General features: G+C 45.2%; 1 protein-coding gene across 1 annotated transcript; it reads right to left on the reverse strand.

The window, feature by feature from the left end:
* Positions 1-23,072: 23,072 nt before the first annotated feature.
* On the reverse strand, positions 23,073-24,398 carry LOC148016597 (uncharacterized). The gene has a single exon (XM_087663907.1). The coding sequence runs from the start codon at positions 24,396-24,398 to the stop codon at positions 23,073-23,075; it is 1,326 nt and encodes a 441-aa protein (XP_087520033.1).
* Between the last annotated feature and the right edge of the window lie 430 nt (positions 24,399-24,828).

The following is a 24,828-nucleotide window of genomic DNA, read 5'->3' on the forward strand; positions in this document are numbered from 1 at the left end:
GTAAGTGGCAATATCTTCCAATAATCTTCTCAAATTACCCTCCCCTCGGGATCTAGTCCGGATTGAATCTAAACAAGAATTCTATTTTTGAGAACAATTCCCGTGATGGTCTTTTCTTTTCTCAATGGAGTTCGTGGGTTTTTGCTTTTAAAAAATATTGGTTAGTTTTATTATGAAAACTACACTTCAAGACCCTTCTTTTTCATATGGAAAATTAGTGTCCATGTTCATCCATGAAAGGTTCTGTTAGTTCAATACAGATCAAAATTTTTGAGTCTTTTTAAGAGCACAATACCTTCCTTATACTTCTCCTTGGAACATCTCGTACAAACCGTTCGCTATGATGTTGCAAAACATAGGACTCATAACTCCACAAACATAAAGAGAGAAAGAGAGAGGGGGTAGATATGGTCAAGTCTCATCCCTAGCTCACATGCTTTGTTGTGCTTCACAAGAAAAGAACCCACACACTTTCTCTTTCACTACTCACTCACTCATGCACGCACACACACACACACACTCTCTCTCTCTCTCTCTCTCTCTCTCTCTCTCTCTCTCTCTCTCTCTCTCTCTCTCTCTCTCTCTCTCTCTCTCTCTCTTGGAAGGACCTACAGTGGCTATTGCCATAGCCATGGCCTAGTTGTACTTGGCCTTTCACACGTTTCTAAGGATTGCTCAAAGCATGCTAGAACTATTCTAGCAAAAGAAATCTTCCTAGCAAGCAAATCTTCTCAATACTCATATGTGTTTTAATTTCTCCTAGTTCTACTCACGATTCTAGATTTAAAAACAACAATAGTATCCATTTGGTTATACATGATGCACATTAGTTATGGCATGAGGAGGAGAGAGTCATTTTTGTTGCCTTGGTGCTTTGCATTTTTTCTACTTCATAGTGCACAAGAGTATGGAAAGGCCAATTCAGCAATTTGACCCTAGGTAATAAATATCATAGGAATGCATGGAAAGGGAAAATTTTAATCCAAATCTATGCCTTTCAAAACTACTATAAAGTTCCTCCCTCCTTCTCACTCTTCTTGTCGAGACATCAATATAGATGGCATGGCACACCTTCACACATGGATGAATATCTAAATTAGCACATTTCTTCCATATTGCTATAACAGAACTATTGGTAAAATAAAGGGCCTATGGATTGCTTTGTTGAGGTGATCAAGCTTGTAGAGGCTATGAGCATGTCTTCCCTTTCCTTGCCAATCTTGGTAACATGCCTCTATATGTGTAATGGAACATCTATCAGACTAAGTTAAAACTTCCCTCGTGTTAATATCAAAATGACCCAAAGCTCGTTTTTGAGCTCCATATGATATATGTAATTTGTCTATTTAAAAAATTCATATAGGTAATATGAAATAAGAGAATTATAATGAGCACTCTAGCCTCTTTGTCCACATCCCGCCCTCTACCCTTCACTACTGAATGAGAGAGAGAGAGAGAGAGAGAGAGAGAGAGAGAGAGAGAGAGAAGTTTTTGAAGAAAAGAAGAAGTAGTAGAAGAGAAGAGGGTGGACAGACATCACAAGTAACATTGTTATAGCGCTATACTTCTTTTATGGAGGAGGTGGGGCATAGAAAGACAGCCCTTTCATCGCCTTCTCAACATTAACGCAGATTATACCTAAGTCAACTGGCTAGAGATGCCAAATTTCCACATCTTCAAGGCCCATGTCCGTGGGGTGAAGAGGGCGATGTGCAAGTGCTTGTCCATGAAGGCAATATGGTGTAGATCAGTGGTGAATTCTAGAAGCAAGAGGCAGAGAGGAAGAAGGGGCCTGCAACTTGGCACAGAAGCGAGAGACCCTCGGGAAAATTCTTCTGTCATTTCCAGATCCCAAATGGTAATTTGCTCATTGACTACATTAGGGTCCATCAAGAGGATGCGATGTTTACCATCAGTGTGCTTAAGAAGGCCCTTGCTAAGCCTATTTCCAAGAAGGTGCACATCATTAGCAAGCTTTGAAGCACCGTCTCTCTCTTTCTCTCTCTCTCCTCCCAAACATTATAGAGAAACGGTGCATACAGGAGCCTGGCTTTCAGGACCTAGCCTTTGTCTCTCTCATGTGCTACAAACACGGCATAGGCATGAGATGCAACAAATACAACCAAGACAAAAATCCGTAGTGGAGTTAGCTTGTTGTCACTGCAGGCACTGCTTTGTTCTTTTTGGTGACAATCAGACATGCAACATGCTATCTATGTTGGAGTGGTACTCACAATGGGATTTGTTGCCTTAATTGAAGTTTATGTTTGTGACTGGGACTATTATTATAGTCATTAACTATGCATATGCAAAGAAGAATGGCAGATTGGGGTCCAACTGATGAGTGAGATTCCCTGGACCATATGAGAGTCTATTTTCTTATGGGGTTTTGAGCCAAGATTCTACCAAGTCATGGCATGATATGATTTTAACAGGTATGAATGTGGGTTCTAGATTGACAGCCTACACCTTTCATACTTTGTTAGCAGTTGTTTGAGTTTATGTTTCTATTACCTAAAGTAAGGAATTTCACATGATCACGTAGGTAATATAGACTGAGATGCTATAGTTTTTAAGATGTAATATTGAATCAGATAGCCTGATTTTCTCTGCAAAACCCACAGATGCAAGTTGATAGACATGATAAGGCCTAGGGATCAATGTTTGTCATTGACAGTAAGAATGCACGTGTTGTCCATCCCTTAGAGCACTTTTAGCACCTAATGACAGAGTGTAAGGGGACAATCATCATTAAGCAAGGATGTATGAAGAGATGAAGGTTGTGTTGCCCGAATTAGCCCCTTTCTCAAATTGAGGAGCATGATATCAAATAATGGATGGTTAAATTTTTTTGGCAGATTAATGAGTAGGAAATGCTAAAACTAAGCACTATCATGTGTGGAAGTTGTGAAAGAGAGTGGAGTGCCCATTGTTTTATCAATGATCGACTAGTTATGGCTATGGCAAATGATGCAGGTGGAGTGGATTTGGGGCAGACTGATCCTTAGACTGATCCTTTTGCAAAGAATCGCAGGTCTCTGTTAGGTCCTGGCAAGATTATTGGAGCATTGTGCAAAAGGCATGGAAGTCCCCTAGGCTATATAAGATGAATATTTATTTAGGATCACTGAATGGCAAAGAGAGGCATCACAAAAGCATCTTAAAGCTAGTGATCTACTCTTCTATGCTACAACAGATTCAAACATGATTAAAAGGACTCAGGCTGATGTGGAATGAGGATTATGTGTAGCTAAGGGTATGCTAAGATTACTACTTGTGATGGGTCTCCAGAATGTGTAGCAGGTTGTAGCACTTGAATATGATGTCACTTGCAATCTAGAGATGATAGTGAAGTTATACTTGCTGGAACTTGTATGCTAGAGTGCCAGGCTTTGTTTTGATGATGTGACTAAAAGGTGGGTTGTCTTGGAGTATCTCTATAATATTTTATATCATTTTTTAGGATGGGAAATCAGGCTATAATATGGCTATAATTCCACCACAATCCCACTTCTAGGAATGAAGGAATTGCAAAGATTGTATCTTATACTAGTTTTGCAGCACCATTGACATTTATGATTTCCTAGCATATTCAGGTGCATCTCTAGCTACAAAAACCTTGCTACAATTTCCTGTAGTTTATGGTCATTAGCAAGTTTTCTTTTAGAGAACAAGTCTAGAGCTTCGACATGTGTATCCAAACATTTAGCCAAAAAAAACATTGTATTCCAAAACTAGGTTTTTTCTATTTTTACCACAGCTTTACGTATTGATCACAAATTGATGATGACTATGATATGGATGTGTGCTTGTTGCATCTGGGAAAGATTGTACGTTACCAATGGTGTATGTTCATCAAGATATTCATATGTCAATGCATATCTATATTTGTCTTACAAGCTACTTTTCTTCTCTACAATTGCTAGATGATTTGGTAGGGCACAATGATGGTTTGTTCAAAAGAGTTGAAGGCTTTGGTGTCCATTCATGGAAAAGAGGTAATCAAAACATACTATCTTAACTCAAGTTTTTTCTCTAAAAGTCACTCTTAAAGTACACTAAAAAATTTTCTTTATTACTTTTTGATATTTGACATGTTTCATGCTTGTTGGTATCTTAAGCTAGGATAGTTGCTCTCTTAGGGGATACTGCACCTTTTTACTTATCTAAGTTTAGATTGCTACAAATATCTTATATTTTCCCACCTTTTATGGAACTTTAATAGATTGCATAACAGGTAATGACACCCTTTGAGTCAACCTTCTCACTTGATATTGACTCAAAATTGGACTGTTATTTTCCCCTATTTACATCCAACAATTCCTTTTGGACAAAATGTCAAAGAGAGAGTGGTAGTACTCAAAAATTTTCTTGATGCATATGATATGGTTATTTGTGTACTAGCTGATAATAAGTGCAACAAAAGATGTGGGCTTACAACTTTAGGATGGTCATGTGATTTTCTCTCAAAATATTGGACGTATTGCTTAATCATGGCTGGAAATCCTTTTGTCTTGATTACATGTTTTGCTGCCAGCCCCTCCCAGTGTGACTATGCCTATGGCTAGTCAGTTGGCTCCATCAAATGTTGGAGGCCAAGTTTCGAACCCTAATGTTGTTCCTGTGAGTCAACAACCAATGCCCAATCAAATTGTTAGGCCAATGGAACGACGGATAGACGATCAAGGCTATGAGTCGAGTGCCTCTAATGTTTTTGCGAAGTTAAGGATATGATGAAGCACTACACTGACATGATTTCTGAACAATATTGGCAAATAGTTGTTGATGTCAATTTCTTGAAGAAGCCACAGAATCTGATAGGGAGTCGACGCCCTGAAGAGGGTGGCCCCTCAAGATTCAGCTGTAAGTGGTGTGGTAGACAACATTTCCCTAAAAACTGTCCAAATGTTAAATGTGATATTTGTGGGAAGTTGGGCCACTTAGCCGCTACCTGTTGGAGTAAGATTAGTTCTCTCCAACAAGGGAGTAAATAGCTAGGTCCAGTTAATCATAGAGCACAAGGTAATAACCTGCAGCAAAATGATGGACCAAGACAAATATTGCAAAGGGGAAAGACCACGATAGAAGAGTTGCCACAAGGCAATGGAGTCAGCCTTATTGAGACTGTACGTGTTAATGATGTTGAAACCTCTAACCTACGAGCCGTGACAAGAGGCTAAAAGGCTAAAGAGGGTGACAAAGATAATGCAAAACCAGTTGAGGAAAACCCTAAGCAAGGGAATAAGGGGACGTGAGTCCTGAATCCTAGCATGGAAGGTGGACCTCTAAGGCCTATTGATAAAAAAGCTAATCCTAAGAAGGATGAGGAAGTGCCAAGAAAGAAGGCAAGAGCTAAAAAAGAAGCACCAAAGCCGGTCCCGAGACCAAAAGAAAGGATGGTTTGGCGAGAAAAGAGAGCTTTGGCTACCTATCATGATTTTGATTTAGCAAGTTCTCTTTGCGAAGTCAAACCAGATGTAAACCTCTTACACTTGATTAAATTATCTCGAGGAGTACGCAAGGAATTCAAAAAGATCCTGCGTATTGGATATATTGTAGAATCTTTGGGCATAGCACGAGTAGGGGAAGATTGGTTTGATCATGCTGAAAAGAATTTCCCTAGGGTTCCAGCATATGTGGATTGAATATTAGTGAAACATGCTATCGTAGACATTGGATCCTCCGTCAATATCATGAGTTCAGAGTTGATGGAGAGGTTGGGTCTAGGCATTCAAAAAGATAGCTCCACCCTTCTTAGAATGGCTAATGATAGTCTAAGACAACCAGAAGGTTGCGTTACTAAAGTTCATGTTACAGTTGTAAGTGTAGAATGCTTCTTGGACTTTAGGGTGATAAGATTTGCAGGACATTCTAGCTATCAAGTTTTGCTAGGCAGGCCTTGGATCTTACGAACAGATTGCCAAGTCGATATACCCGCCGGTCGAATGGTTCTAGGTAGAGGTGCTAATCAAGTAATAGTCGATGCTTACCCTGAGTCTCCTCAGAGTGAGAGAGCTCCTTTATCCTCTACTGAATTAAAGATAGCAGATGATCCATCTGGTAGTAAGACATCATCCAGTGATGAATCTAAAGAGGGGTCCACTACAGAGGATATTTATCAGATAACTCTAAATGAGCCGATAGAGCCGCAAGATAGGATAAGAGACGCGGATGTGATTGAGTCGACCTTGGCACGCCGAATGATTCGCGGCTAATTAAATTAGGTTCCATGCTCAGTTCAGTAGAAAGGGAGGACTATGTGTCCTTAATTCAATAATTCCGCGACATCTTTGCTTGGAGTTATGATGAGCTGAGAGGCATTCCTCCCAGCTTGGCTGTTCATACTATTCCTGTAAAAGAAGGCAGTCGTCCTGTGCATCAGAAAGTAAGGCGTATGCCTTTTGAATTGAGGGATGGGTTGTTTGAGGAGTTACAGAAGTTACAGAAAGCTAGTTTAATCTTCCCTGTGCAGCATACAGAATGATGTTCACCAGTTGTTATCAGGAAGAAGAAAAACAACCAGATCCGACTATGTGTAGATTTTAGAGAGCTGAATAAGCAGACGATTAAGGATTACTACCCGTTGCCATTTATTAACTAGATGTTGGATCAATTAGCGGGTAGGAAAATATATTCGTTTATGGATTGCTTTGCGGGTTACAACCAGATGGCAATTGTAGAAGAGGACAAGTTGAAAACAACTTTTATTACTGTCTTTGGTACTTTTGCATACCATGTGATGGCCTTTGGTTTGTGCAATGCACCTGGATCATGGCAATGAACAGCAGACAAGACCTTTGGTGACATCTCCCCAAATGAGTTGAAAGTATTTATCGATGACCTGGGGGCAGCCACTGTGAGGGAAAGAATGTTGATTATCTTGAGAAAGTGTTTTGAGAGTTGGAGACAATTTTGTATCGCTCTTAACCCACAGAAGTGTGTCTTTGGAGTGCCTTATGGGCTATTGCTAGGCCATCTGGTCAGTTCAGTAGGGATCGCAACTGACCCTGAAAAGATCAAGGTTATAGTCGCTATGAGTCCACCCCACACTCCGAAGCAGGTACATAGCTTTCTGTCATCAATAGGGTACTATCGGAGGTTTATGAATGCCTTGGCAGAAAGGACGTTGCCATTAACAAACTATTATCCTTTAGCTGTCTATTTGTGTGGAGCGACCCTTGTAAGGTAGCTTTCGAGGATGTGAAACAAGAGCTAGTAAAAGCACCAATTTTAAAAGCACCTAAAAGAGGCAAAGTATTTTACATATTTTCAGCGGCCACCATGCATAGTATTAGCTACTGTTTGGCCCAAATCTGGGAGGAAAAGTGGTATCATCCGATAGCTTTTGCTAGTAAAAAATTGGGCATATCAAAAATTAACTACACCTACATGGAGAAGTTATGCCTTCCGATGGTCTTTGCACTAAAAAATTCAGGCACTACATCCTCTATGAGAAGGTAGTTTTCTATACGAAGACGGAAGGGCTTAGATTACTTATGAACAAGCTACAGCCGCCGTTTGATTATGAGATTAAGAGTAAGCCACTAAAGTTGCAGGGGATTGTGGAATGCCTTGTGGATTTCGGGGAGCCGGAAGAGACTTTGGCTACAGGAAGTGATATTGATGAAATGTTTAAAATTGATATAGCTTCTATCCCATCTTGGTATGCTGCTATCACGCATTATTTATCAACAGGAGAGACTGGAGCTGGTTTATCAAAATCTGAAAAGAGGAAAATCAGACAACAGGCTTTGAAGTTTTCTTTGATCGCAGAAACACTATATCGGCAGGGTGTTGATGATATCTATCGCCGATGTGTGATGCCTGACGAGGTTCCTTTCATCTTGGAAGAGTGCCATGACTCTGCATGTGGAGCGCACTTTGCTGTCACAGAAAGCTTTAAGAGTTGGATATTGGTGGCCGTCCATCTTCCAGGATTCTTTTGAGTACGTTAAGAGATGTGATACCTGTCAAAGACATGACAGGAGAGAGAATAGAAAACGCCCACTTATGCCTATCATGGCTATCCTTCCATTTGAGAAGTGGGGCATTGACATTGTGGGTCCTATCACCCCATCGTCTACTACTCAGAAGAGATATATTATAGTAGCAACTGATTATTTTACAAAATGGTCAGAAGAGCGGGCGACGAGACAGGACAATGCAAAAGAGACTGCAAGTTTTCTTTTAGAGTAGATTATCTGCCGTTTTGGTCCACCGAAGGAACTAGTGTCGGACTGTGGAACCCACTTTTTGAATAAAGTGATCAAAAGCTTGACTAAAGCTTGGCAAATCAAGCACAATAAAACAACCCCCTATAATCCGCAAGCAAATGGGAAAGTCGAAAGTATTAATAAGCAGCTTTTGGGTATCTTGTCTAAAATAGTCTCTGAGAAGAAACGAGACTGGGATAGGAAGTTGTATGTGGCAGTATGGGCATACAATACAACGTTCAAGCGAGCTACCGGCCATACTCCATTTAAATTAGTTTATGGGGAGGAGTGTGTGTTACCCCTCGAAATCGAGTTGCCAACCATATGGTTTGCAATTAACCACTCTTTGGGAGATAAGGATTCACTCTTTGAACGTTTTACGACCATAGCCCACCTGGATAAACTGAAATTGCAGAGCTTATTACACCAGGAAGTAGCTAAACATCGGATGAAGAAGTTGCAGAACCTTAAAGCAAAGAAGTATACCTTTAGAAAATGGCAATTAGTTCTATACTATGATGCGCATAGGGAGCTGTTTCCAAGGAAGCTGGAACCTAGATGGGATGGCCCCTACAAGATTGTTAGGATAGGGAAAAATAGGTCTATGGCTCTACTAGCTGATCTGTAGGAAGTAGAGTCTAAAAATAAGGTTAATCTTAATAAGATTAAACCTTATTATTTCTGAGTTTTCTAACACAAGAGAAATGCATTGCAGGTCCGTGCTAGGGCTGATTTGAGACCTGCAAAATAGCTTAAAGCTGGTTGATGGGGCGGTTAATTCCTTATTTGGAGCACCCATATCTAGAGCAGAGATACCATCAAGGGAAACTTATCTGGTGGAGCAAAGGATACAAAGTGATTGAGGAAGAAGACGGAACCTTTGTGTGGGAGATCAAAGTCTTTTGCCATCACTGCTTACGAATGTTGACAAGTATCCCTGTTGAGTTCAATGAAGAAGGTGGGATGGAGCCATCAGTTCATCCTCTCAACATGCTAAATTTTGACTATCATAATTACGAATAGAGGAGTTCGTGATGGCAGGCTATGTAAACCCATTGTGGACGTACACATTATATTTTGATGGAGCGTCCAAGGGCCCTAATAAAAAGGGGAGTGTTGGAGTAGTAATCTGAGATCCCCGACGTAGAGTTACGATGAAGTTAGCTGCTTATCTCGGGGTAGGATTCACTAACAATATGGCGGAGTATAAAGCCTTGATTATGGGACTGCATATTGCCAAACAAGGTGGTATTCGGCAGTTGTTAGTAAAAGGGGATTCCCAGTTGATCCTGAATCAGCTAGATGGAACATACACAGTGTAGAATCCCATTCTTTGTATGTATCATCAAACTGCGATGACCCTACTTGAGGAGTTTGAGAGAGTGTCTTTTCAGGCTGATTCCACGTTACTGGATTCAGTTTGCGGATTCACTGGAAAATCTTGCTTATGAAGAAGACATTTTCTTTAATTGTGGTCATAGTTTGGATATTGTTATCAATGATGAAACAGGACCCGGTCGCTTGTAGGGAATGTTATCAGAGCATGCAATATATGGCAGACGATGGTTGATATGGGTGATCCAAAGAGTAGCCGAGACCAATCTACCGTTGTTATCCTGGACCCATAGGCTGATTAGACAACATGTTATGCGTACACCTCTTGCTGTATATGCAAGAGGGATGGGTCATAACCTTATGCATCTAGTTTAGGGCTGCGAGCCCATTTTTCCTCCTTGGAAAGGAGCATATTATTGTATACATGTACTATTTCGGGGAGGGATGTGTAGGTGCTATTCTGTTTTATTTCGTTAGGCCAAGAGGGTCAGTTGTTTGTTTAGTACAGGTGCGGTTAATGGCTTCTTGTTTTAATCTTGTGCTAGACAGGTTCAAAGAAGAGCTTGGAAGGAGCCTTTGTTGCGCGGGAGCTTCTTGTGGCCCTATCCAAGTGATATCTCTCCTTTATGAGTACCCTATTTTTATGCTATATGTGTTTGTGTACTTATTGGGGGATTTTTCTTTTCTTGTTGGGGACCGACGTCCAAGACATGAAGTCCCATGTTTAGGTTAAGTATGTCTGAGGGAGGTTTGAGTAGTCATTGCCTCCTGTAAAGACATTGCCAGGCATTAAAAGACCTGTTTTAGAAGGTGGTCTGGTCTGCTAGCCTGCTAGGCAGCCGTTCTAGGAGTTTTTGGTTAGTTGTGAGGCAGTTAGAGAAGCATGTTGAAGAAAACTAATGGTAATAGAGAGGAAAAAAAATCTTGAATATCTTAAAGACAATTAATATTACGAAGGTGTGTAAAAAGGGGTTCTAACCCCCTATAAAAATAGAAAAGCAAAGAAAGGAAAATTTATAAGTAGTTGATCATCGCCTAGCGAAGGCCTGGTAGGTTCCTCCGGCCTGCTTCATTTGGGCTCGGGTCATAACTCGCAAGGGAATAGGTGTGGCCTCCCCATCAGGGTTTTCGACACCAAACAGCCCCTATGGGACAGATGGCAAATTAGCTGAGTTAGAGGACGGCTTCCCTTTGGGCAGTCTATGAAAAGATGGGTGATTCCACACTCTGCGCACCTTTGGTCAGCCTTGTCCCTGTTTTGCTGCTCTCTTTCAGGGCAGCATGATGAGACATAACCGGGGTGTCCGCAAGTCCAACAAGTGACTGGATCCTGTGGATGCCCTCCTAGGCCTCTACCCCGTTCTCGTCCTAACGCCATCACCAGCACGGGTCGATAATCCATGAGGACTGCGTTGCCCTCGTCGTCATGCGAGACGTAAGGGTATATGTAGGACTCTTCATCATTCGGCTCCTCCACGTAGTGTACTGGAATTCCATCTTCACCTCAGCCAAGCCTTGGTCTGTCTCGGCGGCCTTCCCCTTATCTTGAGATGATGGGATTAACCGCTCACCAGAGGCTGACGTTCTCTCTGAGTTTCGCGGGTTGGTCTCTTCTAGATTTGAGCTCCTAGAGCTCTGCTCTTTCAGCTGGTCATCGACTCTGATGGCTTCCTCAAAAACTCTAGCCACCATGTCCCACTGCAAGCTTGAGTTGCCTGCCAATGCCTTATATAACTCCTCGTCTTGAATTCCGCTAATGAATACAGTTGAAACTGCTCTGTCAGCAGTCGGTTGCTCGCCTAGAGGGATTCTCTTAAAGAGACTTCTCACATGGGTCATGTAGTCGCGGACGTCCTCCTTCTCTTTCTGCTTGACATTCATCAAGCGTACTAGTAGGTTATCGGAGTATCCGGGCTCGGCAAACCTCTTGACGAAGAGATCCTTGAGATTATTGAAGTTGACTCGTTCTACGGCATCCAGGCTTGTATACCACATCCTACCCTTGTCGCCTAAGCAAAGCCTGAATGCTTGCAAATGTTGAGTCTAGTCGTTGAGGCCGTTGGCTTCATAGACTTGCTCAAATTGCTCAACAAAGCTATATGGATCGTCATGCGGTTGGTACTTATCGAGTTGCTTGGCAACAATCGGTATTTTGGCATGGCTCTTTGAACCCTGGTTTGCCCCTAATCCTGCAAGCAGAGACGTCGCTAGTGCGGTGGCACTCTGCTCTACTGTGGTGTTATCGAGCAGCTATTTCATGAGGAGCTCGCTCAATGTCAGGTCTCCTTCTAGCGCTCTCTCATGGTCTGTTCGGCTTCGGCCAGCCAAATTCAACACTCGCTGCACCTCATGCAGCTCCATGCTTTGCCTTTGGCTCCTAGCCTGTTGATCCCTATTATAATCAACTATGCCCTACAATGCCTTGCGGGCTAGCCTTCTCTCCTCCTCTAGGTCTGCAATGATTGTGTCTGCTGTCTTGTCGCGGTGCTCGTACCGGGTGTGCGCGTCGTAATTGCTCACCGTCTGCTATATAGCATCTGGGAATACACTCAAATCAAGCTCCTCATTAGACCGATGATCTGAGCTTTCTTCCGTCATGGTTGAATTCTTGTGCCCCGCTGCGCTTAGTTGCAATATGTGCTTTTTTCTGCAGAGGTGTCATTGGGTTCTCATCCAGTGGTGTTTCCTCGTCGTTGGCGCTCCTTGCTTGGTTCTCCCCTGCGCTTCACTTGTTTGTCTATGTCTTGGGTCCTCTCCTATTGGTGGGTTCCTTGAGTGATTTATCTGAGTGAGTTCCTTTGATTATTGAATACAAACCTCAATTTATGGTCACTCGGTGAGTGTGTCGTTTCTCGTGCACTTGTGCCCAATCAGGCTTTCAACTTTTTTAAGTGTGCTTCAAGTGCGGAAATTCAATGTGAGTGCCACAAGCAATTCCTCGGTGTCTCACTCACTCTCGCTCATTTCGGGCCTAATAGGCTTTGTTGCTCAAGTCCTAGCCATTCTAGTGGGTTCTAGGGTCTACGCTACTTCTTATTGTTCACGAGGGGGTCGATCACAGGTCCTCTGATTGGATTTCCATTCTCAACGTGTTAGGTCGCTGGGGAGTGCTCTAGCACTGTCCCTCTGTCCCTTAATCTTGACTCCTACGTTGGGAATTGCCTACAAGGCGTTTGCCATGTTGTCCTGGAGCAGGCTGCGCTTCCAATCGCTCGTGGGGGTCAAGTTTTGATGTTTTCCCCCCTTTTTTTTTTTAAAGGTGTGTCCGACTCTGAGAATCAGACGTCCGATTTACCAGTGGTCTGATTCTAGTGGTCCGATTCTAGGAATCGGACCAGGTGGATCCGAGTTTGAGCGGTCTGAGTCTTAGAATCGGATGGGGGTTAGGTATCCGATTTTCAAAAATCGAACAAGTGGTCCGATCGGACGGGGTTGCTCCGAGTGTCCGATTCTGGACTGGTTCGATTATGGACTGGTCCGATTCTGGGAATCGGACAGGACAGGGTGGTCCGATTGCTGACTTGTCCTAATTCATCCGATCGGATGGGGTTGGTCCGAGTGTCCGAGTCCAAGCGTCCGAGTGTCCGAGTCAGACGGATTGGTCCGATCGGATGGTTGTCTGAGTGTCCGAGTCCGAGCGTCCGAGTGTCCGAGTCGGACGGGTTGGTCCGAGCGTCCGAGTGTCCAAGTGTCCGAGTTCGAGCGTCCGAGTGTCCAAGTCAGACGGGTTGGTCCGATCGGACGGTTGTCGGAGTGTCCAATTCTCAAAATCGGACGTCCGATTCTAAGAATCAGACACTGAGTCGGGTGTCCGATTCCCCTGGCCCGACGCACTTTCGAGCACAAATTCGTCCAAAATCTCAAGATATCGATGACTATAGACCACAAAATTCACCAATAATGATGTTGGAGTCGTGGGGGAGAGATCTATATACCTAGGGATCGCCGAATGCAAAGTCACGCCTTGCCCTGATCGATCGAATGGGTCGCCCAAGCTCTCTCTCTCTCTCTCTCTCTCTCTCTCTCTCTCCCACTCTCAACTGGTTGTTGCAAATGAGGATTCCCTTGCCCTTCCAGAACTTGTAACCCTGCTGGTCATTCCCTGGATGCTACAGATCACTCTCCTAGCGATTTCTACACATTCAAATGCGCATTTCCTCCATTTTTCCCCGATTTTCTCCCTGTTTTACAGCAGCAAACCCTATATCTCTCGGGTGTGATTTCCTATTGTTAACCTACTCTAAACACAACACAAATCGAAAGCAAAACACTGAACTAATTTCTCCATGTTTTCCAATCATCAAACAACCAGAATATCCCAAAATACTTACGTGTTTTGAAGATCAAAAACACCCAACTTGCTACCTATCTCAAGCTCCGTTTCGGGGATGAATACCCTACTTCGATGCTCGATATGAGGCGCGCAAGTGCTCAAGCTTGAATCCTTGTCCCGACAACGGAACCAAAATGTGGGAGCTTTCGCTCAACCACCAAGACCCACGGACCGCTTATTGTTTCAAGTGTTCCAAGCGAGCTCTAATGGCTATCTCTCACCTAGCCGACACACCGTCGATCCTACGAGTGTACTGAGCTTACCTTGATGCTCGATCGAGTACCATCCTCTCTCTTGCACTCTGGTAGCTCCACGATTCTTGATGTTAACTCAAGCATCCTCAAACCTCCTCCATCTCCAAGCTCCATCCTCCATAGCCGCGCGCGCAAGAGAAGAGAAGAGAAGAGAAGAGAAAAAGAGAAGAGGAGATGGTGAAGAGCTTCACCCTCTTGATCCCTCACTCTCACACACACTCACTCCCTCACACTCTCACACTCCCTCTCTCAAGAGCACACACAAGCAAGAAGGAGAGAAGAAGAGAGGAAGAAGAAGACTCTTTTTGCCACACACCAAAGAATGAGCTTCTCATTCACTTTTCAACTTTATATACAAAGCCCTAAATCCTTTTTGGGCGGTCATCCCCTTTTCCCTCTTTTACATGGCCGGCCGTAGCCTAGGCCCTTTTTTCCATTTCCCACCATTCTAATTTATCATATTCCCAACTAATGCGTACACTTTCCACAGGAGCGAGCCTGACACTCTTTTACAAAGATTCAGGGGTGCTCCCACATTTTAATGGTGCGCCCTTTTTCTCTTTTGTTGTCTCGGGCCAACACCGAGGCTTTCTTTCTGAGGGTCGTGCCCAAACATTTAAATTTTTCAGGGGACTGGTTACTAGTCAAGGTGACTTTTTCTGCTTTTACCTTGCGCCTTTTTTGCTATTTCCATTTTTTCCATTTTCTGCTCCTCTGTGCTGCGGAAAACATGGTAACAAGCATGGTGCCTTTTCTGAGTCTACTAGAAACATGTAGCTCCTCCTCAGTGAGAACTTTATCAATCAAAGGGCTCTCTAGGCTAGTTCCAACTAGGTCCATACATCGAACTGTAGCTAGAACTCGAAATGAAGTTGGTGCTACATAGGTCAGGTCTCTTTGGGACCGCCATTTGGCCAGTCGCTCCTCTGAGATTGTCATGATTTGGGCTCCAAGTTCGGCCATTGTAGCGCAGTTTTCAAATCAATGTTTTTCAAATTGGCTTCTACCCTGTGATTGTCACTTTAGTTGCTCTATCCCTAAGAGATTTGGCTGGCAGAGCATTTCATTAAATGTCACGGTTAAGCGTAGTTCATCAGCCTCCTCGTCAGAGATGAGTCGCATGCGTTCATGTAAGAGCTTGTCATAATGTCCGTCAAGATATTCTTGCTCTTCCCACGATAGCCGATAAGGCAAATATTCCTCAAGCTGCTCCCTAGGGAATGCGCCCATGTCTGCATGAACATAGACACGTGCGAATACTTTCAGTTTAGTGTCCCACTCGGTCAAGCACTCTGCCATATCTCTATGTTCTATGAGGGCTTGCTCGGTTACTATCTCATGCAAAGTTCTAAGGGTTTCCTTAGGCTTTAGCATAGCTGGGGGCTCAGGCCTAGATGAGCAAGATTGATCAATGCCAGGATTGCTTATGCCTTCGAGGTTTTCATGTTTCTCCTGAGGCTTTATGGTAGTTGTGTCATGGTTCTCCTCGGATGTGACCGACGTGGTCTTAGCAACCTGTTGTGACAGTGTTGTATCCACTCTTGATTGATCAATGCGAGTTTCTCTATCGATGGATTGAGTGTCGCAAGCAACAGTTGACGGTAATTGTTGCTTTAATTTATCAGAACACATGGATGTGTCTGAGATTTCACTGCTGTTAGGAGAGATGGCAATGGTTTTATGGATGAACCAGACGCTCTGTTCATCATCTCTTCAGTACTCTTGGTCCCAATCTTCTTGTTGTCTGCAATAGCTTGCAACTGTCATGTTTTCGTTGTTTTCTTCTCTCTCTCTTGGGCACTAGAGGTGTATCCTTTAAGGACTCAGGATCCTAAACTAGGTCAATAGTTGATGTGCTTGGTTGGGCCTTAGCATTCTCTTTATGTGGCATGTCGTCATGGGATTTTGCTACGGCCTCACTAGGTTGAACAACCTTGCTAGGTTGCGAGGGTTCAACTACCTCTCTTTTTGGAGAGTCTAGCTGTCCAGCTAATTCTTCTTTGTTCAGCCCCGCATTCGATTGCATTGACAGTTGCTCTTGGTTAGATATTTGCTCTAGATTTTTGTCCTTATCTATTAGAACCTGTCTCCATTGCTTCTTGTCAAGGTGAGTGTTGTGTTTAGAGCTGTTGTTCTCTTGCTCTGGAGGTTTGGGTGACTCTAGTGTAGAACCATGAGACAGTTTAGGGTTTTTGTCATGTAGGCTTGGAAGAAACCAATTGAAGAATTCAGGGTTGTATTTATGGGAAGCATAGAGATCTAGGATTGCAGGGACTTGAGTGAGGCAAAAGACATATGCGCTGACATCAAGTACCATGCTCCTTTATCATACAAGGGATGTTTTTGGACAGTGCTAGAAAGCTAGACATCATGGGCAGTTGCCAACACTCTCAATGAGGTCGGGACAACGTACGTGGAATCATGTATTGATGTCCAAAGGGCTTTCCTTTGCTCAGCAAGTGTCATTAGTCGGTGGCCAATTTTGGCTGCCAAACTTTGGTTGGAGTACCAATTTTGTGCAAAGGTACCTTGTCCTTTCCCTTTTCGTTTGATTGCTTCAAGCTTTTCCTTGTTTGTCTCACATAGAGCTGTATAAAATGAGGGTATCAAGCGCAATTCTTTAGCTGTGGCTTTTGGGATGTCCTTCATGACTTCTTCAACAATAGCTGCATAGCAAAAACAAACATGTTGCTGCTCATACCAAGTCAGTGGTTCAGCTATGAGCTTTGTGTGCTCTGGTGTTGGCCTTCCGATGTCCACATGGATGTATGCACGTGTGATGGGCTGTCAGCTTGTGATCAAGCTTCACCATGCACTTCATCTCTGGTTCATTGGTCAGATGCACCATTTCTTTGGCCAAGTCTTCGAGAGATTTATCCTCAAGCCTAGGCTTTAGGTGCTTTGGAAGGATTGGAGGTGTCAAGGATGTTTGTTGTGACATCTCTTCCAAAGGTGAATTGCTAAGGACATGTTTCGCAATGGGTGTTGTCACGGCCAAAGGTTGTGATTGTTGTGGTCCCTGATTGGAAGTAGTGGTGGCTAGTTCAGTGGACTGGCTACCATTGGTAGACTGCGGTGTCAAGTCCTTAGGCAGATCAGAAGTGGTCGTGTCTTTTGTTGCCCTTTGTGCATTCACTTGTGCAGGTTGAGCAGTGATACGAGGTTGTTGCTGTTGTGCTTCCCGTGTCCATTTAGGTGAAGAGGATGTAGGAGATTTGGGACTCCTACGTGGGCTTGGCACTGACTAGAGAATTCGCTCGTGATTGTTAGACGATTCTGTCATTAGCTTTGTTGAGAAATCAGTCTTATCATGAGCAATGTTGTGCCTGTGGTGCTCATTATCCTCTTGGGAAGTCAAAGGCTCATTGGGCACTAGTGGACCTTGTGCACGCTCGACAGTTACCTCTGATATCTGCTTGCTAAGCACGCTAGACTGAGGATCTAATTTTTGATAGGTCATGTTTGGTTTCTTGATTTCAATCATGAGGGGCTCAATCACTCCAATATTTCTAGTTCGAGACTTGGATTTTCGTTTAGGTTTCCTCCTACTCCTCTTTGCTTTTGACATAATTTGGGCTTCTGACAGAGGTGGTTTAGCAGGGGGTTTTGGTACCCAAATCCATCAGTTGCCTGCATAATACCCTTGAGCACGAAGCAACACTTGGATATCCATCGTAGCGTTGTGCTAGCTCTCCATCGATGCCTTCGTCTATAAGGCTTGGGCTTCTTTCGTGGTCTTCTACGATATTTGTAAGTCCAAACCCTATCCTTGGCCTTGTCTCCTAACCTTTTTGTTTCAAGTATGGCCTCACTCACTGGTTCTCTCCGTTCAACCTACGCTTGTATCAACTCTTCCCACAACTCCTTGCTCTCATTACTAGGTTTGCTTGGTATGTCAGAATGCTCCTTGCCCTTCCCTCGAGGTTTGGTGAGGTCACCCTTGCTAAAAGTCGTGATTATCCTCACACCTGGTAGTGTTAGGTGTATCCTCTGTGCTATATAGTCGGCTTCACACTTCATTTCCTTTTTGAGGGCCTTCCTAGGAGGATTTCCTTTTCACAACTCTCGCTATTTGGAGGTACATAGAGCAGGACTGGCAAGCTTTCTGTTTCAATAGTTACAAGGATTCTGCACTTCCCTAGAAGTGCTTGTGGGTGTTCCCCGTAAGGATTAAGAGTTGCATCAGTCGGTTTGAGCTCTGGTTGACCTAGTAGAGTCCATGCTTCGTAAGTCAAGATATTGAAATATGCTCCTTCATCAATGAGAGCATCAACAGTATGCTCCCTTTTTGCAGTGAGTTTGACCCTAAGACAAGCAAGTGGCACTATGTCTTCATCTTTCGGGTCTTGGTTTACAGCTTCAAGCCTTCTGATACATGCCTTTGAGTCCCTAACTGCACAGTCAGACGTGGATTCTCTACTGAGGTCTTGGGTCGTCTGTGCAGCGCTGCTCAAGGTACATCTATCGTCAGGACTGTCATGTCTAGTCATCCTCGCATTGATAGCTTGATGATGTTGCATTCTGCTTCGACTAGATGCAGTTTGAACACAATGTACATGTGTTCTTGTGGTGTGGCCTTTTTGCCCTTGATGGCTAGATTGGCCCGTTGAGGTTCTAGGGTCTCTATTTGTCTTTGTTTGGGTATGGGCTTCTGTTTGCTGCTTTGCAAGTGAAGATCTATGCTTGTGTAGAGCCATTACCACACTAGGGCCTAATCCAGAGGACCTATTGCGGCGCGGTTTTCTCTCCAGCCTACCGAGGGAGGTGTGGAGGGGGCAGACCCCTCTGCGAGGGTCCAAGGGGGCAGTCCCCCCTGGCCCGAAGGGCCATTACGGTAAATACCATGCATGATTGGGAGGACCTCTTGTAGCTAATTTTTGAACTATTTGCTGTGGATTTTAGCCTAGTGATAGATCTATGATGTGCCTTTGGCTCTATACGATTTTTGGAGTTTATTTTGGTGGTGGCAACTTAGTTTCTGGCCAAAATGGAATTCTGAAAAAATTGCAGTTTTTGGGCAGAGTCCCAAATTTGGCCGGCCAAGGGCCGAGGGCCGAGTGGGCTGAGGGTCGAGTGGATCGCTCGAATGGGCCGAGTCGAGGTTAGGGCCGAGTTGTCTGGGCCGAGGGCCAAATGTGAATGGGCCGAGTCGGCCGGGCCAAGTGGATCGCTCGGACAGGAGTTGAGGTTAGGGCCGAGTTGTTCGGACCGAGGGCCAAATGGGAGCGGGCCGAGGGCCGATTCTGGGGTTCGGCCCAAAATGGGCGTCACTCGGACGAGCCGAACGCGGTGCAGTTTTGGCAGATTTGACGAATAATGCTTCGTTTTTTATGATTTTGGTTGAGGGTCACACAAACTTCCAGAATCTAAGAATAGACATGAATGAAGGATTCTATACCCCTGGAATAGCGAATAACCTCCAAAGTACAAATCGGCAAGCAAATCAAACCCTCTTTCCCTATTTTGACAGCAGAAACCCTAATGCTTATTTTCTTTGTTTTTCTTTTTTTTCTCCTACTCTAATGCATCCAAATCACAAAGTAAATACCTACACTACTCCATCTCACAACATAAACCTCAAAAAAGCAAAAAACCTACTTGCCAAGGAGATCGAATACCATCTTCAACCCCCTCACTTCCTACCTATCTCAAGCACCGCTTCGGGAAAAACCCTACTTCAATGCTCGATGTGGAGCGGGCAAGGACTCAAGGCTTGAATCCGTTGGTCCCAGCAAAACGGAACCAAAATGTAGTGGGAGCTCACGCTCAACCGCCAAGACCCACGGACCGCTTATTGCTTCAAGCGTTTCAAGCCGAATGCTAATGGCTACCTCTCACATAGCCTACGCACTCTCATGCCTACCGGGTGTAGTGAGCTTACTTTCATGTCGATCGAGCTGCCTCCTCTCCCGCACACTCCGGTAGCTCCACGATCCAAGTGCAAGCTTCCGATCCTCCCGCTCCAAGCTCCAAGCTCCATCGCCGCGAGCAAGATAAGAGAAGAGAAGAGAAGAGAAGAAGAGAGGAGAAGATGGAGAGCTTCTCCACCCCATGGTCCCTCACCCTCACACACTCACTCCCTCACACTCTCACAGTCCCTCTCTCAAGCACAAGCTCAAGCAAGCAAGAACAAGAAGAAGAAGAAAAAGAGGAGAGCTACTTTTGGCCACACACAAGAATGAGCTTCTCATTCCACTTTTTGGCTTTTATACATACCCTACTCCTCCTTGGGCAGTCATCCCCTTTTTACATGACCGGCCATTGGCCTAGGTCCTCTTTTCCTATTTCCTTCCTATCCTTCTTGCTGCTTCTCCACTACCCGTCTATCTTTACAATTTGCACAGGAGAGAGCCTGGCACTCTTTTACAAGATCTCAGGGTGCGCCTTTGTATTTTAAAATGCACCTTTCCCCTTTCGCATTTGCCTTAGACTTTTAAGATTGCCCTTGCGCTTTTGGCCTTTTCTCCTCTTCTTTCTTCAATCGGGCTACCTTTTTTCCGCCTTTTCCCTACGTCTTTTTTATTTCCTTTTGCTTTCTTCGTGTTGGGGTTAACACTTTCCCATTGGCGACCTATTGCTTTAATGAGCATGGTTTATAAAATTTTCACGAAGGCTTTTGCCAATAGACTGAGCCCGATAGTCCAAAATGTGGTGCATCCATTTCAATATGGCTTTGTCAAAGGCAAATGTATTCTTGACAATGTGCTGAGTGCCATTATGGCCATTCATTGGGCGAAGAATTCTAGCCAAAATATTGTTTTTCTTCAGGTGGATGTGGAGAAAGCCTTTGATTGGGTCCGTTGGGAATATCTTAGACAGGTGATGCTAAAGATGTGGTGTCATCAAAAAATTGCAAATATTCCATATATGTTGGCTCTGAATTCAAAAGCTCAGTTTGTCAATTAATGGTAGGCTTCTTGGACAATTTGAGATTCAGCGCAATGTTAGGCAGGGATATCCCATCAACCCTACCCTTTTTGCTTTGGCCACTCACCCATTCTTTATGATGCTGGAAAACTTGGCCAGGAATGGTGAGCTCTTCAGTCTTAGATACAAAGGCAAGCATCTTCTTGGTCAGGGTTTCGCTGACAACTTGCTGATGACGACTGAGGCTTCTGCTAGTAATTTGGATAGAACCTTATCTGTTCTTGAAATCTGCAACAAGGGGGATGGTTTCAGTTTTAAAATCTACAAATATGCTTTAATTAGTGTCTCGAAGCGAGACTTTTTGAACTTAGGATGGAGAGGAAGTATTGTGGGAAGAGGCAGAATCTTTAAGTACTTGGGATACCATATTGGGGTGGACATTCAAGAAGCTTTGCAGGCGAATTGGGTTCTTGATAAGATGCGGGACAAGGTCAGTGGTTGGGCCTGTACTGCCTGGCCTCTTCATGTTAAATTAAAGAATCTGCAAACATTTCTTTTTCCAGCACTGCACTTTTATATTCCCCTGTTGTCTTGGAACACTATTGCTCAAAGAAAATGGGACTCGCTAGTAGGATGGTTATTATGGGGAAGGAATCATCAGACCTGATATCTAGCTCCAATAGCCATGGAGCAACTTAAAGGTGACTTCTAATAAGGTGGGCTTCGATTGATGGATGTTGAAGAGAAAATTCATTTACTTAGAGGTAAACTTCTTGTTAGAAGCTGGAAAAGGGACATGCCCTGCGCACAGATACTTCGCCTATTGCTGCAGGAGAGTAATCATAAATGGTGCCAATCTTGGGGGTTGGATGATGAGGATTTACTCACCACACATGCCATAATAATGAAAAGTTAAATATTAGGGTCTTGTTGCTTCATTGATTGGTTCTTGGGTTAAGATACATTGCAAGGATTGCTGGGAGAAAGACAAGCGATTGAGGCTGATGAGAATGTTTATTGGGCATGGGCTTTTATGCCCCCACTTGCAGAGGTTGTTGGTAGAAGGGGAATGTCTCTTGCCAAGAAAGGATGTCACAGAACTAGTCATTAGCTGTGGATCATCCGGGCATCTATCTGACATTTCATAATGCTCAAAGGATATGGAGTCTATCTGCCCACTTTAGGGTTAGTTGGGAGGTTTTAGCACGCTTCATCTCAATAGTGCTACCATCCAGGCTGGGGTCACCAGAAATCTCGATCCCTTTCCAACCTTGGCACTCAATGACAAAAGCATCTCATCCGTGCTCACCACTAAGGCTCTATGCAAACTTAGGCAATTACCCTCTCTTAGTAACAAAATTTGCCTTTGCTGGGGCATCAGTCTAACGGCCAATGAGTTTTCTCAGATTTGGTCCATCAATTGTTCTTAGGATCTTCCATTTAAAGATCGCGTCTTCTTGTGGCGAGTGTTGATGGGAGCTTTTCTCTCTAGTGGTGAGAAGTTTGCCAAATGTGGAATTTTGGAAGGCAAACGTAACTATGGTGCCTTAGAATTGATTCCTCACATTTTTTGGAATGGGTGCATTTCACATATGGTTTGGATGAAAGCCCTTAAACATTTCAATGTCAACGGCAATGAAGAACAGTTGATCAAAATATATGCCTTGGGGCTCCGTGGCTCCCATGTTGGCAACCGAAACAACAAAGTCTTCCATCATCTAAGATGTCAGATTTTGACCTTTTTGTGGGAAGCCCGAGTTCGACTGGTTTTTGAGGACACCAGGGTTTCATTTAGCTGGCTGGATATTAGATACAAGAACTCTTAGTTTTGAGAGGTAGAAAGGAAATTTAAGGGTAATAGGAAAGGTTGATGGATCTCTATGATCTTTGATATGTTGTAAAAGCCAATGTTTTAATAAAAAATATTATTATCTTTTCGCGTCAATAACGGAAATACATACACATCCATTTAGGGCCCCTTACAATAACAGCGAAACAAATGAAATGTAAAATACATTTACAAAGTTTGACAAGTAGATTCAACAATAGCGTGCGGAGCAGGTCTTTTGTTCACGGGCGCTCAATTGGCCCGGGGGCGGGGGGGCACAGGACCCGTATGTTCTGCGTAAAGGATGGGTTGACGAGGGGGTTGAGGAGCTCGGGGATGGTGGAGAAGCAGGCAGCGGCGGGGTCACCGCTGCTGACGAGAGAGTGGTCCCAGTACTCGTTGCCCACGAAGGAGTTGGAGTCCCAGGCGAAGGACGCCACCAGCAAGGCGCCGGCGTGCTCCTCGGGGAGGGGGTCGGCGGGGTTGCGCCGAGAGAACCGGATCTGCACCCGATTCCCGTTGGGCACCTCCAGCCAGCCACCGTGAGAGACGCCCGCGCACTCGCTCACGCCGTCGAACCACGCGAACTCGACGGCTCGGATCGACGGCAGCGCCACGCCCGTCAGCACCTCCCCGGCGACCTGCACGAACCACTGCGGCTGGCGCCGCGAGATGCGCCACGCCCCGAGCCCCAGGCCGACGACGTGGACGAAGGCTTGGCGCCGGGCCTCCGAGGCTCGGGCCTCGGCCTCGAGGAAGAGGGTCTCGAGGGTGATTCGGATGCGGTGCCGGTAGGAGCGAAGGTCGAGCGAGTGGGTGGGGTCGATCTCCACGAAGTCTGCCTCTTCGCTAGCCTGGTAGAATCGCTCCCAGAGCTGCCGAAGCTGCTGCCCCGAGGGGGAAGCTGGAGGCTCGGCGCCGCCAAGACGCCGCATCATGTGCTCGGCCTCCATGCGCGCGGGGTTCTCGAACCGGGCGCCAACCAAGCCGACCACCAGGCCTGCTTCGGCATGGAAGGTGCCGGGCCGGCCGGGTTCGGCCCGGTTGTTCCGGCCTCCAGCGTTGACGAAGAAAGAGAGGGAGGAGGCTCCCAGGAGTGCGGAGAGCTGCATCTCGTCGTAAGACAGGTAGTCCCGCAGCACGAGAGGGGGGCTCTCGGCCTCGGTCCCGACGCGCTCCCAGTCGCCCGTCGCCTCGTGAGGCTTCCCGTTCCGCAGGCGCGTCCAGTCCTCCGGCCCGTAGAAGCAGAGCGGCCGCTTGGACAGGAGGCGGCGCGCCAGGTCCTCCCAGGCCATGCCTCGGTACACAGCCTTCTCAGGCCCGCTGCCGTGCTCTCTCTTGAGGTCCAGGAAGTCCCGCAGCAGCGGCACCGCCGCGTGTTGGACGAGGACGCGCGCCCCTTGCGCCTGCCGCCCTATCGCCTCCTGGCGCCCCGCCTCTGCGCGCGCCACCGCCTCGACGCGGTTGTGCTGCGTGGGGAAGCCCCCCACCAGTTCTTCGAAGGCGCGGCTCCTACCCACCAGTTCTTCAAACATGGCGCTGCCACCCGACATACACGAAGACGCCATTCGGGGCTGGGACGGGGTCGATAGCTATCTTTTGTGCTTTGGTTGTCGGAAGTTGTGTACTCGAAGCGCCTTCCTCCCACGGAACCTTTAAGGCTAGTGTGACCTTCTCCTGGTCACGATGACCCGCGCGACCCGGTCAAGAAATAATGTTGCGTTCCTTAGGCTTATTGAGAAAACCCACACGTCCCTTTGGAAAGAAATTGTTCCTATGAAGCCCTTATAAGTTGAGACTACACTTTCACATCCACCAACAACAAAGCCGTAGGTCCCCTTCTCTCTCACTAGGCTTGCTTTGAGCACTCTAATTTTTTCAAAGTAATATCCCCGAATCCACGTCCCAGCCAATTAAGTCTAGGAGCGCGTCGGAATCCTCCTCAATCACGTACCTTACCATGAAGCATCGCCATGCTCTCAGGAATCGTGTCATCTT

This window comes from Lygodium microphyllum, chromosome 23, assembly GCF_053477565.2.
Source record: "Lygodium microphyllum isolate KBCC chromosome 23, Lygodium_microphyllum_v1.1.10, whole genome shotgun sequence".
Lineage (NCBI taxonomy): Eukaryota > Viridiplantae > Streptophyta > Polypodiopsida > Schizaeales > Lygodiaceae > Lygodium > Lygodium microphyllum.

Coding starts and splice junctions, on each gene's coding strand:
- LOC148016597 (XM_087663907.1), bottom strand. CDS start 24,398: ATGGCGTCTTCGTGTATGTCGGGTGGCAGCGCCATGTTTGAAGAACTG.